A 16,315-nucleotide genomic window follows, 5' to 3' on the forward strand; every position below is an offset into this window, starting at 1 on the left:
TAGGCGAACTTAGGCGGCCCTACGCGTCTCCCTAGTAGAGGAAGAGACACTTAAAATGTAGGCCAGCAAAATGCTGGTCTACATTGTAAGTAGACGCGGCCGCTATACTGATCGCGGCAAGGAATCTCCCTGCTGCAATAAAGTATAGCGGCCGCGGCCGCCTGTCCCATCACCGACAGGAGGATGCCTAACTCCTCCTGTCGGAACCCCGGAACCCCCTCCCCCCCAAACTCGTAATCGCCGACAGGAGGATGCCCACCTCCTCCTGCCGGAAAGCCCAACGACCCCCCGCCCCAACTAATCTCCCTCCCCCAACTAACCTTTCAATGTTGGTCAGCTGGACGGGTCTTGCTGCCGTCCAGCCGACGGGTCTGCCTCGTGGAAATGAGACGGTGCGCCCCTTCCCGGCCCATCCCCGCTAAATCTAAGGCCTGATTGGCCCAGGCTAGGCACCTTTGCCAATCAGGCCTTAGGATTAGTGGGGATGGGCGGACCCGCTATGCCTAAGGCCTGATTGGTCCAGGCTTCTACAGCCTGGGCCAATCAGGCCTTAGATTTAGCGGGGATGGGCCGGGAAGGGGCGTGCCGTCTCATTTCCACGAGGCAGACCCGTCAGCTGGACGGCAGCAAGACCAGTCCAGCTGTCCAACATTGAAAGGTTAGTTGGGGGAGGGAGATTAGTTGGGGCGGGGGGTCGTTGGGCTTTCCGGCAGGAGGAGTTGGGCATCCTCCTGTCGGCGATTACGAGCTTGGGGGGGAGGGGGTTCCGGGGTTCCGACAGGAGGAGTTGGGCATCCTCCTGTCGGCGATTACGAGTTTGGGGGGGGGAGGGGGGTCCGGGGTTCTGACAGGAGGAGTTGGGCATCCTCCTGTCGGCGATTACGAGTTTGGGGGGAGGGGGTTCCGGGGTTCCGACAGGAGGAGTTGGGCATCCTCCTGTCGGCGATTACGAGTTTGGGGGGAGAGGGGGGTCCGGGGTTCCGACAGGAGGAGTTGGGCATCCTCCTGTCGGCGATTACGAGTTTGGGGGGGAGGGGGCTCGGGGTTCCAACAGGAGGAGTTAGGCATTCTCCTGTCGGTGATGGGACAGGCGGCCGCAACAACCGCGGCCGCTATACATATTGCAGCAGGGAGATCCCTTGCTGCCATAAGTATAGCGGCCGCGTCTAATTTAACCCGATTCTCTAAAGACGCCGGTTACAGAATCAGCGTTTAGTATAGGATGCCTCTCCCGGGCGGCCTGCCTGGGGAGCATTTTTTTTAAAAAAACGTGCATCCCGATTGGCTGATTAGACAGCTGTAGGACGTCTACAGCTGCCTAAAATCGGGACGCACTTTTGGAGAATCAGGGCCTTAGGGCCTGTTTTACAAAGCCTCGCTAGCGGCTGCCGCGTGGCAACAGCCCCGATGCCCTTTAAATCTCTATGGGCTTCAGGGCTGTTGCCACGAGGCAGCCGCTAGCGTGGCTTTGTAAAACAGGCCCTTCGGCTCAGATTCTCTAACCGGTGGCATTCTAGGCAGCCACTTTAAAAGCGGCCGCCGATCACTCATCAATCACATGATGGCGCCGTTCAGAGAATCGCGCCTCTGGCAAACATAGGCGCCAGAAACGTAGGCTGGGTTTTTTCAGACCTACATTTATGGTACCTAACTGTGATGTGAATCACACCTCCAGAGGTGCTTTACTGTGTCTAATGCTACTTCTGGCATTAGCCATGCCTATAGTGGCGTTAGGTGCTGTAAAGCACCTATGGAAGCGTGATTCCAGTGCTGGTTTTTTAGGTGCCGTTGGCACCTTGAAAATCATTTTAAACGGTGTTTTTCACTTAGCTTGGGCACCTACAAAACTGGTGGCATTCCATTACCAACTGTTATAACAGTTCTCCTTGTAAAGAATTCAGGATCTCCCTACTTCTAGGATTCTCCAATCAACATCTGGGATATTAAAATTGCCTATTAGTAATACTTCCCCTTTTACAGCTATATTCTGAATGTCTACTATTAAATCTCTATCTGCTTCTTCTGTCTGTGAAGGAGGCCTGTTTATCACACAATGTAAATACATTTTCTATTCCCTCTTTCCAGATTGACCTTCAGTGCCTCTTCCTTACCCTGCAGATCCTAGAATTGTGTGGCTTTAAAATGATTGCTTTAAAATGTATGGCTTTTACATATAATGCTACTCCCCTTCCTTTTCTTCTTACCCTGGCTTTCCTGAACAGATTAAAGCCCAGTATAACCATACCCCAGTCATGCTTCTCAGTGAATCATGTCTCTGTGATTCTCACTAAATCCAACTCGGCCTCTTCCATCACAGCCTCTAGATCAGGTGTGTCAAATGTCGGTCCTCAAGGGCCGCAATCCAGTTGGGTTTTCAGGATTTCCCCAATGAATATGCATGTAATCTATGTGCATGCACTGCTTTCAATGCATATTCATTGGGGAAATCCTGAAAATCCGACAGGATTGCGGCCCTCAAGGAGGGACTTTGAGATCCCTGGTATACAGTATATTGCTTTCTAGACATTGCCCCCTTTTCCCATTTGTGTAGAGGTATTCAGTGATTCACTTACCTGAGGGCTTATACTCACCTAGGGGCTTTGATCACATTGACCGAATGATGAAAGTTTAAAACCCTCTTCAATAGGTTAGCCCAGGAGTCCCCAAAGTCTCTCCTTGAGGGCTGAATCCAGTTGGGTTTTCAGGATTTCTCCAATGAATATGCATTGAAAGCAGTGCATGCACATAGATCTCATGCATATTCATTGGGGAAATCCTGAAAACCCGACTGGATTCGGCCCTCAAGGAGGGACTTTGGGGACCCCTGGGTTAACCAGTGTGCTACTGAAGACATTTCTTCCCTTCTTTGATAGATGCACACTATTCCTGCTCAGCAGCCCTTGGAAAATCATCTCATGGTCTAGTTCTAGGAAACCAAAATGCTCTCAACAACACCATCCACGCAGTCATGCATCTTCAGAATGTGAGTGTCTCTGCTTCGGCCTTTACCCATTTTAAACCAAACAAGCCAGATTAATACAGATTAATCCTGCACAGTCAATGCTAACAGAAAAACATTAGGATTTCATACACAGAGAACACAGATACACCCTCGTCCAGTATGGAATAAGTAATCACAAACTAAAAATAGAAAAATGTAGCCAAAAGTTAAACTGAACTGCCAAGAAGCCAGACTTTGCATTCAATGCAACACCACAGAAACAGAAAGTGACACATATCCCCTAATACTATGCAAAATATAAAGATAGCAGATGTAAATTTGAAAAAATCTGACAAATAACAATCACTACTTTACTAATTAACAAATAGAAATAAAACAAAAAAAATGGAAAATAAGAAAATACCATTTTATTGAACTAATCCATTTTTCAACTATCTTTCAGAAGTCAAAATCTCCTTCCTCAAGTCAGTATAATATACTGCTGTTACAGTATTCTATCTTGACCTGAGGAATTGACCTAAGGAATCCACACCCAGCAAATAGTTACCAGAATTCTGGTCTACAAATTACTAGAGAATTAAACTTCTTTTAGAGACTGGGAAGTTGGAAGTCTCAAAATGAGCAGCAGTTCATGTGAGTAGGCTAGGCCATTTTTTAAAAATGAGGCAGCTGTATATTTCAAAATTGCCAGGACGGTGGTTGGATAAGTAAATCTCATAGACCTAACTTCAAGTTTCAAGTTTAATAAATTTTGATTTTTACGCAATATCCAACATTTCAATGCGTATTACATATTTCTAATATATAGAAAAAAGGCAGGGATGACAAATACAAATAAGATAAAATAATACATACTAATCATTTTTGTTCTATTACAAGCACAAAGGGCCTCATTCTATAAACAGCACCTATCTCCTAGGCCAGACATGGGCAACTCCGGTCCTCGAGGGCTGGAATCCAATCGGGTTTTCAGGATTTCCCCAATGAATATGCATGAGATCTATTTGCATGCACTGCTTTCAATGCATATTCACTGGGGAAATCCTGAAAACCCGATTGGATTCTGGCCCTCGAGGACCGGAGTTGCCCATGTCTGGCCTAGGCGCTGCTTGGCATGGTTGTCAATCAACCGCTAGGCAACATTTACAGAATTGCACCTACCAGCGCCTAACTCATCTTAGGCATCCTAATGTTAGGCAGTGGTATATTAGGGCAGGATTTTCTTGGCCTAAATTACCGGCACCAAACACAGATGCCTAGAGATGCTTACATCATACCACACCTATTCTCCAGGTAGGTGTTGGTAGGCAACTAGATGTAGGCGTCAGTAGCTACAGGTCTGAATTCTGTGAGGAATTCTTATTTGTTTTTTTAATTGAGTTTTTAATGGGGGGGGTCGATTACCATGCCAATTAAGCTCAAACAATTTTGAGTTCCATGTGGCACTCAGCTAGGTGGCACCTAGTGGCACCGTTTATAGAATTTGACCCAAAGTGCTGTATATTGAATGTATATATCCATCATTCTATATTTATATGTAGACACCAAGTTTAAAAGGGAATAATCATTACTAAGTTCCAGCAATGTAATTTCTCTGAAACTCGGACTGAGGAACGACTTGAAACATGGTCTTTATCGTTGATCACTAACTGCACCCTGTCTTCCAGTTTACAGAGCTGCCCGCTGGCAAAGAAGCGAAAACTTCAAGATGCTGAGGCTGATCACCTGTCAAAGAGGAAATCACACCCTCTCAAACTGGCTCTGGATGAAGGCTACAACATTGACAGCGACGAAGGCAGCGATGAGACAGATGTAAAGGAGGAATCCGTAACTGATGAATCAGAAGGAACTTTGGAGGAAGAGGAGGAGGTGAACACAACAGAACAGGAGAAAACTCACTGCTCTATTTTGGAAGAAGGTAACACATAGACAAAGGCCAAAATTATGCTTTGCAAATAATGGAGATAATTAGTTAGTTATACAGCTCTAATTAGAAAATAATGTAAAACTCCTACATTACTTGGAGACGAGACATATACAGTATACTCAATAAAAGTTTCCTGGGGGCATTAAGGTTCAGGGAATAAAACAGCATATATACTGTACCCTGGTTTATCTCTTTCCATGCACCCACACAAATAGGGTCCTCAGGCTCCGATGCTCAAAGCAATACGGGCTTGCAGCATTTCATTTTAGACTGTTTTTAGTCAGTGTCAGTGATGAGCATTGGTTGGTATTTGTTTTTGTTGTAACAACCAGTATTTTTTGGCTCTGTTCTCTATAGCGGTGGAGTTTTATGCATCTCCCCTTCAGGCATGGTAAATCTTCACACTTTGACGTGTTAATTTCAGAAAAACACTGGCAGCAATTCTGTAAATTGATTTCTTCTGTTTAGCGACTTGCGTGCAACATGGAGGCACCAATTCTATAATGGCATCAGGGAACATGAGCGTCGGGAGCAGAGCGGGCCATTCAGCACGGCTCCCCATGCTAGAAACTGCTATCGCAGTTTCCTAAAAGAGGGGCTTAGTGTTTGCCATCAGAGAAATGGAACAACAGACAATTCCAAGTTTGTAAAAGCCTTCTCTGTAATTGGACAGCATGATGATAGTAATGAAGATAAAGATGCAAGTGATGAATTAGATATGACTAAAGTAGATTGCGATGATGATGATGATAAAGTGCAGTAAAACCTTTGATTGCAAGTAACTTGGTTTGCAAGTGTTTTGCAAGCCAAGCAAAACATTGATTAAATTTTAACTTGATATACAAGCAATGTCTTGCAATACAAGTATATACAGTATACACACATCACAACTGAGCAAGGTCTTGCAATACAAGTACGTATATAATTTTGTATTAAAGTTTTGGGTTTGTGGAACGAATCGTCTGAGTTTCCATTGGGGAAATTCACTTTGATATACGAGTGCTGTGGATTACAAGCATGCTTCTGGAACAAATTATGCTCACAAACCAAAGTTTTACTGTATTCTTTGCTGTACAGAAGTCAAGGGTTTCTGACAAAGATTCCCTTGATCAATACCTGCAGACTCAGTCAGAAGACATCAGCAATATTTCAGCCTGGCCTGATCTGAAGGAACTTTTTATCAGACTAGATAATCCGTTTCCCAGTAATGCAATTGTTGAACACTTTTTTTTAGCTATGCAGGGTTAAACACATTCATGAGTGATCCATTTCCAAAATTTAGTTCGACTAAAAGCAAAGAAAATTGACTTTTGGAACAATAGTTATTTGTATAAAAACATTATGGGCTCCTTTTATCAAGCCGTGCTAGCGGTTTAACGCGCGAAATAGCGCACGTTAAACCGCCGGCCGCGCTAGCCGCTAACGCCTGCCTTGAGCAGGTGGTAGTTTTTTGGCCAGCGTGGGGGTTAGCACATGATTAAAAGTCGTGCGCGCTAACCCCACTAGCGCGGCTTCATAAAAGGAGCCCTATGTAGTTGCAGTACTTTTACTCTTTACTCAAAAATATTATATTAGGGAATGACTTTTTTACTTTCACTTAAGTAAATTTTTTAATGTGTTCATCTCTGTACTTTTACTTAAGTATTAAAATATACATTTATTTCTACTTTTACTTAAGTACTTTGACATGTACTTTGAATAACACTGGGAGTCACTGCACAGGAAAAAGATCTAGTTGTCATTGTTGATATGTTGAAACGCTCAGCTCAGTGTGCAGCAGCGGCTAAAAAAGAAAACAGAATCCTAGGAATTATTAGAAGAAATGGAAAACAAAAATGAGTTCGTTATAATGCCTTTGTATCGCTCCATGGTGTGACCACATCTCAAATACTGTGTGCAATTCCGATTACTGCATCTCAAGAAAAAGATACAGTAAAACTTTGCTTTGTGAGCATAGTTCGTTCCAGAAGCATGCTTGTAATTCAAAGCACTCATATATCAAAGCGAATTTCCCCATAGGAAATGATAGAAACTAATTCCATAACCCAAAAACTTTAATACAAAGTACCACACGTATTTGAATTGCAAGACCTCACTCATTTAGAAGAGTCACTACACTCCCGCAGCGTCGGAGAGAGAAGAACCATCGGCTCAGTTGTGATGATGCGAATCGTGTATACTGCATGTACTCATATTGCAAAACTTTGCTCGTTTAGAACAGTCACTACACTCTTGCAGTGTCAGAGAGAGAAGAATCATCGGCTCAGTTGTGATGTGTGTATACAATATGTACTTGTATTGCAAGACATTGCTTGTATATCAAGTTAAAATTTAATCAAATGTTTGCTTGTCTTGCAAAACACTTGCAAACCAAATTACTTGCAATCCAAGGTTTTATTGTATAGTGGGTTTAGAAAAAGTACAGAGATGGGTGACAAAAATGATAAAGGACATGGAACAACTTCCCTGTGAGAAAAGGCAATAGAGGCTAGGGCTCTTCAGCCTGGAAAAAAGATGGATCAAGGGAATATGATACAGGTTTATAAAATATTAAGTGAAGTAGGCAGACGTGAATTACTTGTTTACCCTTTCCAAAAAATACTAGGACTAGGGGGCATGCAATGAAGACACTAAGTAGTAAATTTAAAACAAACTGCAGAAAATATTTCTTCACTCAACTTGTAATTAAACTCTGGAATTCATTACCAGAGAATGTGGTAAAGGCAGTTAGCTTAGCAGGTTTACCAAAGATTTGGATAATTTCCTAAAAGAAATGTCTATAAGCCATTATTAAGATGGGAAAATCAACTGCTTATTTCTAGGATTGGCAACATAAAATCTGTGTTAGTCTTTTCAGATCTTGTCTTGTGACCTGAATTGACCTGTGTTGGAAACAGGATACTGGGCTTGATGGACCTTAAGTCTGTCTCTGTATGGCAACTCTTATGTTCTAAGGTGCTCTGATTGAGCAGCTGACCACTGAAGAGTAAGGCATGCCATTCATGAACCCCACCACCACCAGCGGCTGCTTTCCCCTGTCTCTCTCTTCTCTTAAAGTGAAACTGGAAAGGAATACCATAAGAACATAAGCATTGCCTCTGCTGGGTCAGACCAGAGGTCCATCATGCCCAGCAGTCCGCTCATGTGTCCAGGACCTGTGTAGTATTCCTCTATCTATACCCTTCTATCCCTTTTTTATTCAGGAAATTATCTAATCCTTTCTTGAATCACCAATATCGTGCTCTGTCCCATCACACCCTCTGGAAGTGCATTCCAGGTGTCCACCACCCTTTGGGTGAAGAAGAATTTCCTAGCGTTGGTTCTGAATCTGTCCCCTTTTTAATTTTTCCGAATGCCCTCTCGTTCTTGTAGTTTTCGAAAGTTTGAAGAATCTGTCCCTCTCCACTTTCTCTATGCCCTACATGATCCTGTAAGTCTCTATCAAGTCCCCTCTAAGTCTCCACTTTTCCAGGGAAAAGAGCCCCAGTTTCTCTAGTCTTTCAGTATATGAAAGGTTTTCCATACCTTTTATCAATCGCGTCACTCTTTTCTGAACCCTCTTGAGTAATGCTATATCCTTCTTAAGGTACGGCGACTAATATTGGACGCAGTACTCCAGATGCGGGCGCACCATCGCCCGATACAACAGCAGGATAACCTCTTTCGTTCTGGCTGTAATACCTTTCTTGATAATACCTAGCATTCTATTCGCCTTCTATGACAGCATCAGGTGGCAAGAAGAAGTAGCTTAGAGGTTAGTGCAGTGGGCTAAGAATCTAGGGATTGGGTTTTGATTCTCACCACAGCTGCTTGTGATTCTGGGCAAGTCACATAAACATCCATTGCCCCAGGATCAGTGCTTAGATTGTGAGCCCATTAGGGATAGAGAAAAAGTACCTGCATATAATAAATGTAAAATATCAAATCCCATTACCCTTACCCTATTATAAGTATTCTGAACAAAGCAGAAAGCAGGTCTGAGGAGCAGCCATGCAGTGGATTGTACACCAGGAACCCAGATTCAATTCCCACTTTAGCTTTCTTTTTTTTCCTCTTTATATAATGAGCCCTCCAGAATCAGACCTATAACTGCTATACCTAAATCTTTAAGACACCTGCAAGCCAAAAGGCTATTTAGGTTTTATACAGTCAGGTAGAGTAAGGATTTCCCTGTTCCTGGAGGACTCAGCCTTTAAAATAAAAGTGTTTTAGGGAGATATGAATTTGGGTACCCTGGTTTACAATCCACCGAACTGACCAATAGGCTGCCTCTCTTCTCTAGATCGCTAGTACTCTTTGCTTCTGACCGCGTTGGCAGGGTTCCCACTTTTTCACAGAGTATCTTGGATGCTACTTAGCAATTTTACCTGTTGTGGTTCAAACCGGACGGACCCCGGAAGAAAGTTGTCATATACCGAAACACGGACCGTGTCAGGTCCATGCCACAGACAAGTTTATGCATTGCCTTTACTTGCAAAGACTTTTTTTTAACAATAAACCTGGTTGTTGAGATCCCCGTTTCCACAGTTTTTTTTGCTTTTGCCTCTGCTCTGGCCTTCATAATTTGGCCATATTTCCTGTTTGAAAGTGGCTGTGAGATGCTCTTCTTTTCTGAACATTATGAGCAGGGTGTCCCAATTCTGATAAGTATGTCCTTTTCAAAACATTCATCCATTTATTTATCACATAACAGCAGGCACTATATTTTCCTAATGTCTACCCCTCTGTATGGATACACCAGGGGAATTTTATAAAGACTAATTTGAGATTACAACAATTATTTATTTATTATGATTTATTTATTGCCTTTTTGAAGGGATTCACTCAAGTTGATATACAGCAAGAATAAGTCAAACATAGACAATAGACAATTACAACAGTACATATATTCAAATAATACAACGTATGGCATATTATGCTAGATTGGAATGTCAACACAATACACAATAAAACATTTTAAAAGACAGCACAGGGCTTAAGCAAAGTTGAAACATATAAATACATAACACAGAGTAACAGGAGTTAGAAAACAAGGGGACTAATTTAAAGAAAGTTGCGTGGAAAGTCAGAAATATGATTTCAGCTAGGATAGGATAATGAAATCCTGCTGCAGTATGTGCAGTCAGTATCACGCTTTGTGTGTTTGTGTCCATTAAAGGCCTGGGTGAAGAGCCAAGCTTTTTACCTGTGGATTTGAACATGTGGATTTACCTGTGGATTTGAACATGATATATTATCAGATCGACAGATTGAGAAGTGATAAATCCCCTGGACCAGATGCAGTGGCGTACCTAGGGGGGGGGGGGGGGGGGCGGGCCGCCCCGGGTACCAGCCCTAAGGGGGTGTTCCCGGCCTTGCCGTTCAGTCCCCCGCCACCCCCGAAGGACCGCTCGCCCCACTGACCTTCCTGCACCACCTGTGAAGCAGCCCGCAGCAGGATCGCGAAGTCAGCGTCAGCATCCCTGCGCTGCTTCCTGCGCCGCGATCCCGCCCCTCTTCTGACGTCAGAGGAGGGGCGGGACCGTGGCGCAGGAAGCAGCGCAGGGATCGCTGACGCTGACTTCGCGATCCTGCTGCGGCTGCTTCATAGGTGGTGCGGGGAGGCCAGGAGGCGAGCGGTCCTTCGGGGTGGGTCGGGGCATCAGGCCTTCAGGGTGGGGCGGGCGGGCAGGCAAGCAGGCTTTCAAGGGGGAGGGGGTGACAGGGGGGGTGCAGACCTTCAAGGGGTGCAGGCCTTCAAGGGGGGCAGGCAGGCCTTCAGGGGGGTGCAGGCCTTCGGGGGGGGTGTAGGCCTTTGGGGGGGTGCAGACCTTCAAGGGGGTGCAGGCCTTCAAGGGGGGGAACAGGCCTTCAAGGGGGGAAAGGCAGGCAGGCCTTCAAGGGGGGGACAGGCCTACAAGGGGGGGGACAGGCCTACAAGGGGGGGGACAGGCCTTCAAGGGGGGGTGCAGGCCTTCAAGGGGGGTGCAGGCCTTCAAGGGGGAGACAGGCCTTCAAGGGGGGGAAAGGCAGGCAGGCAGGCCTTAAAGGGGGGGACAGGCCTACAAGGGGGTGGGACAGGCCTTCAAGGGGGGGACAGGCCTTCGGGGGGGTGCAGGCCTTCGGGGGGTGCAGACCTTCAAGGGGGGGACAGGCAGGCAGGCCTTCAAGGGGGGGACAGGCCTACAAGGGGAAGGGACAGGCCTTCAAGGGGGGTACAGGCCTTCAAGGTGGGACAGGCAGACCTTTAAGGGGGGACAGGCCTTTGGGGGGGGACCATGATTTCGAAGTACACGGAGGAAAGGGGGTGTTCAAAGAGACATGCATATGCCAAACTTTGGGGGGGGGGGAAGAAATAATGGGTCTGAAAATAGAGGAGAGGGAGAGAGATGATGGACCATGGGATTTAGGGAGGGAAGGAACAGAAAGGGAGAGAAATTGGACACAAGGGATGGTGTGGAGGAGGGATAGAGATACTGGATAGGAGGGTAATTAGGAAAAGAAACGGAGAGATGGTGGACTCTGGGATGGTGGGGAAGGAGGGAGAGATGCCGGATGAAAGGGTATTTAAGAAAAGGTGGATCTGTGGAGGGAGATGAAAAAAAGGAAAGATACCAGACTTCCTGGGAAGGGAAGGGAAATGGAAAGGGAGGACAGAGTTGGCAGATGGATGGTTAGCATGCAGAAAGAAGGAGACCCTGGCAAGCAAGTTATCAGAAGAAAACCAGAGCCTTGGACCAACAAGATTTGAAATATAACCAGACAACAAAAGGTAGAAAAATTAATTTTATTTTCTGTTTTGTGATTATAACATGTCAGGTTTGAAATGTGTATCCTGCCAGAGCTGGTGTTGGACTGCAAACGTGAGCTAGGATTTAACAGAAAGAGGAAAAGTCCTTTTTGTTTCTTTATTTTATTTACACCACAGCGCCAGTGTGGTTAGGAGAAGCCAAAGGGGGTGAAAAAGCTATAAAACCCACCAGGAGTTTTGAAAAAAATCACCCAACTGGGCAGGAAAATTGAATTGAAAAACCAATTCAATAGGGCTGAATCGAATCAAAATTTTTTTTTCCTGTATCTGGCAGCATTAGTTTGCGCTACTGTCTTAGACTTTAGGACCTGGGATTGGGGAGAGATGGCATCCTCAGTACTTTATAATGCAAGTGAAACGAGGATTTAGTCAGACTTTTGAAGGGTCTGCAGAAAAAAAATATTGTATAGGCCGGGGACATGAGACAGCAGGAAATGGGAACTTTTCTTCCTTCTATTTTTGTGAATGGAAAGGCTGAGGATGTCAGAGAGGTCAGTTAAAATATGTGCTTTATAAGAAAATATAATAATGTGTTTTATAAAGTTTATAGCATAGCTGGCCTACCCAGTGAGGTGTTCCTAGTGGTGATGGTGGCAGCGTGTCAATGTGTTGAGAGGAAGAGGTGGTCTGGGAAATTCTGCTGAGCAAACTCCGGGCCCATTTCCACCCCCCAGTTAGTCCACTCCACTCAACTGATTCACACACTGAGTGGGTCTTTGGGTGTTGTTTTGGGATCTCTTCCAGTGGTTTATCTCCTTCTGGTCCAAGGAAGGAAACTTTGTTATCCTTAGCATTGACCTACAGAATATGTTTGTAACAGCGCTGCTTGTGTGGCATTAGGCTATGTAGTGATCGAAAGAAAAAAACAGATCTTTGCACATTTTTGCACTATATGGTGGGTGTATGAGGAGATTCACATTTCCTGCACAGCTAAGTCCATGTGAAGTTACCTTGTGCTGTATTTGACATCTAGCAAGGTCTCTGTTTGAAAGGAAAGATCTAAACTTAAAAATGAAGTGGCCAGAAGTTATGGTAAAAGCAGATAGTGTAGCTGGTTTTAAGAAAGATTTGGACAAATTCCTGGAGGAAAAGTCCATAATCTGTTATTAAGACATGGGGGAAGTGTCTGCTTGCCCTGGATCGGTAGCATGGAATGTTGCTACTCTTTGGGTTTTGACCAGATATTAGTGTCCTGGATTGGCTACCATGAGAATGGGCTACTGGGCATGATGGACCATTGGTCTGACCCAGTTAGGCTATTCTTATGTTATGTTCTCATCTGTAGGGGCCTTTGTTTTCACTTCTTATTTTAATGTATTTTTTTTCTGGGAACTTATCAGTGTTTTTTATAATGGGAACAAAAATGGAAGAGAATTAATGTGTGTGGAATGGGGGGTAACTAATTTCTTCAGCTAAATAATTCAATCCACTTCAAACAGACATAGGAGAATTTGTGCACCATTCACACACCCTCCAACCAAAAACGTCAAAAGAAAAAAAACTGTTCGACAACCTCCTAGCCATTCGAGCTGCAACACTCGACCCCCAACTCTACAACCAATTGATATCAACCACAGACTGCAAAACCTTCAAAAAGAAATAAAAACCCTTCTATTCAAAAAACACATAAAACCGAACTAACACAATCAGAACTGTCCCAAGCATCACCTGCAACTACTCCATATGTACTTCTAATGTCATGACAATTTAGACATAATTTATGTTATGTTATGTTTGGAATAATGGTTACATATATGAGGTTCAATAAAAGAAAATTTTCACTGCCTGTTTCTATTCTGACCATTTATTCCATTTCATGGTTATTGCAAAAAAAAAAAAAAAAAAATTTTTTTACATGGGGGGGGGAGGTGTCAAAAAATGATGGGCCCCGGGTGCCACATACCCTAGGTACGCCACTGACCAGATGGAATTCACCCAAGAGTGCTAAAGGAGCTTAAGATAGAAATCGGAGAACTATTACAATCCCTAGCTAACTTGTCAATTAAAACCGGGCAAATACCAGACGACTGGAGGATAGCGAATGTCATCCCAATCTTCAAAAAGGGATCGAGAGGAGAACCAGGCAACTATAGACCTGTGAGTCTTACGTCGGTTCCTGGGAAAATGATTGAAGCACTAATAAAGGATAGCATAGAGCAACACCTGGAAAATCACGACCTGATGAGAGCTAGCCAACACGGCTTTAGGAAAGGGAAGTCATGTTTGACTAATTTACTTCAATTTTTTGAGGAGGTGAACAAACAAATTGATAGCGGTGAACCGGTGGATATAATATACTTGGACTTCCAGAAAGCGTTTGATAAGGTTCCCCACGCAAGGCTTCTGAAGAAACTACAAAGCCATGGAATAGAAGGAGATATACTAAGATGGATAGGCAAATGGTTAGAAAACAGATTGCAGAGGGTGGGCATAAATGGGAAGTTCTCGGACTGGGAAGAGGTAACGAGCGGTGTACCCCAGGGATCGGTTCTTGGGCCCATCTTGTTCAATATCTTCATAAACGACCTAGAAGATGAAACAACAAGTAATTTAATCAAGTTTGCGGACGACACAAAACTATGTCGGGTAGTTGGGACAGAAAAGGACAGAGAAGAACTTCAGAGAGATTTGAACCAGCTAGAGAAATGGGCAGAAAAATGGCAGATGAAGTTTAACATAGAAAAATGCAAAGTGATGCACCTGGGTAAGAAAAACAAGGAACATGAATATAAAATGTTAGGTATGACACTGGGCAAGACCGAACAAGAAAGGGACCTGGGGGTACTGATAGACAGGACCCTGAAGCCGTCGGCTCAATGCGCAGCGGCAGCAAAGAAAGCAAATAGGATGTTGGGCATGATAAAGAAGGGAATCACAAGTAGATCGGCGGACATCATAATGCCGCTTTACAGAGCAATGGTCAGACCACACTTGGAGTACTGTGTTCAACACTGGTCTCCCTACCTAAAGAAAGATATAACCTTACTGGAGAGGGTGCAAAGGCGAGCCACGAAGCTTGTAAAAGGTATCGAAAATTTGAGCTACAAAGAACGCCTTGGAAAACTGGGATTGTTAACCCTCGAGAAGAGAAGACTGCGAGGAGACATGATAGAGACTTTTAAAATACTAAAAGGATTTGACAAAATAGAGCAAGAAACATCGTTATTCACATTGTCAAATGTGACTCGGACAAGAGGTCATGGACTGAAACTGAGGGGCACCAGGCCCAGGACAAATATTAGGAAGTTCTGTTTCGCACAACGAGTGGTGGACGCTTGGAACGCTCTCCCTGAGGAGGTCGTGATGGAGACCAGCATTCTGGGATTCAAGAGCAAGTTGGATGCACACCTTCTTGCAAATCACATTGGGGGATACGAGTAAACAAGGTTTCTCAGCAGGGAACACCTGGCTTGGCCTCCGCGGGTGCGGGTCGCCGGACTGGATGGACCTAGAGTCTGATCCGGCGAAGCCATTTCTTATGTTCTTATGTACATAATTACACTTCTCCCTCCGTATTCGCTATGATAGGGGATTAAACAGAACCACAAATACAGAAAAACCGCAAATAACTTTTTCATATGTTATTTGCTGTTTTCTATTAAAAACCATCATGAATATGGTGAAACCGCGAATAACATGGTGGGAGACCTGGCCTGTTCGTGAAGGAGAGGCAAAACACGGTGAAGAAAGTGCTGGGAATCAGCGATTTTTCTCTGTAAACGCTTGGAATCAGCGATCTCTCTAGGCAAGCTGATGTAATTTGGGGGGAGGAGCCAGCAAGCTAAAAACTGTGAATAATCAAAACCGCGAATGCTGAAACCGTGAATACGGAGGTAGAAGTGTATCACCTAAAAGGAAACTCCAGAGTGAAAGAGCAAAGGATGAAGTTAAGAGGTGAAAAGCTCAGGAGTAATCTAAGAAAATATAATAGATTCTCAGTTAATACAGAATACTGCAGCTAAGCTCATCTTCGGGAACGAAAGTATGATCATGTATCCCCTCTGTTGAGAAAGCTTCACTGGCTCCCGGTTTGCTTTAGGATCCAGTTCAAATGTGCATGCATAATCTTTAAGCTTTTCTATGGAATATTTGACCCTTTAGTCCCCTTATGTTGGAATACTTTTAGACTTTGTCATCTGAGAAATATTCAAAGATATGTTATCCTTCCCTTCTTTTAAGGGAATTAAATCTACTGGGAAGCTTAGTCAATCTTTTGTTTTCAAATTTGTAGAGATCTGGAATGAACTCCCTGACTCCATTAGGCTTATAGGCTAGCTGCAATTATTTTGTAAGACCCTGAAAACGTTGTTCTTGCAATCTTTAAATGGCTTAACCAGTCTCAACGAAATGATAATACTATAGTTCTTACTTCTCTCATGCTTCCTTCTCCATGTAGTCTAATCTTAATTATATGTGAACCGAGTCGAGCTCCATTGGGAGATGAGCCGGTATACAAACCGAAGATTAGATTAGATTAAATTAATCAGCACCCATGGGGATTAATAGATGCCAGATAAATGGAGTTTCTAGTTGCTTGAGAGTTGCTATTAAAAATAGGCCTAATTAAAACTGTACTCCATATTATGCCATACCATAAACTGTTCCAGACAAACTACCTGACATGTGGTAGGCAAAG

General features: G+C 44.0%; 1 protein-coding gene across 2 annotated transcripts in view; it reads left to right on the plus strand.

The window, feature by feature from the left end:
• The window catches only part of MYT1 (myelin transcription factor 1), a 345,874-nt gene that overhangs the window by 195,796 nt on the left and 133,763 nt on the right, over positions 1 to 16,315 (plus strand). For both annotated transcript variants that reach the window (XM_033914908.1, XM_033914909.1), the window contains one exon: positions 4,630 to 4,880. In XM_033914908.1, coding sequence (XP_033770799.1) covers positions 4,630 to 4,880 — 251 coding nt within the window. The remainder of the gene's footprint in view (positions 1 to 4,629; positions 4,881 to 16,315) is intronic.

This window comes from Geotrypetes seraphini, chromosome 11, assembly GCF_902459505.1.
Source record: "Geotrypetes seraphini chromosome 11, aGeoSer1.1, whole genome shotgun sequence".
NCBI classification, from domain to species: Eukaryota; Metazoa; Chordata; class Amphibia; order Gymnophiona; family Dermophiidae; genus Geotrypetes; species Geotrypetes seraphini.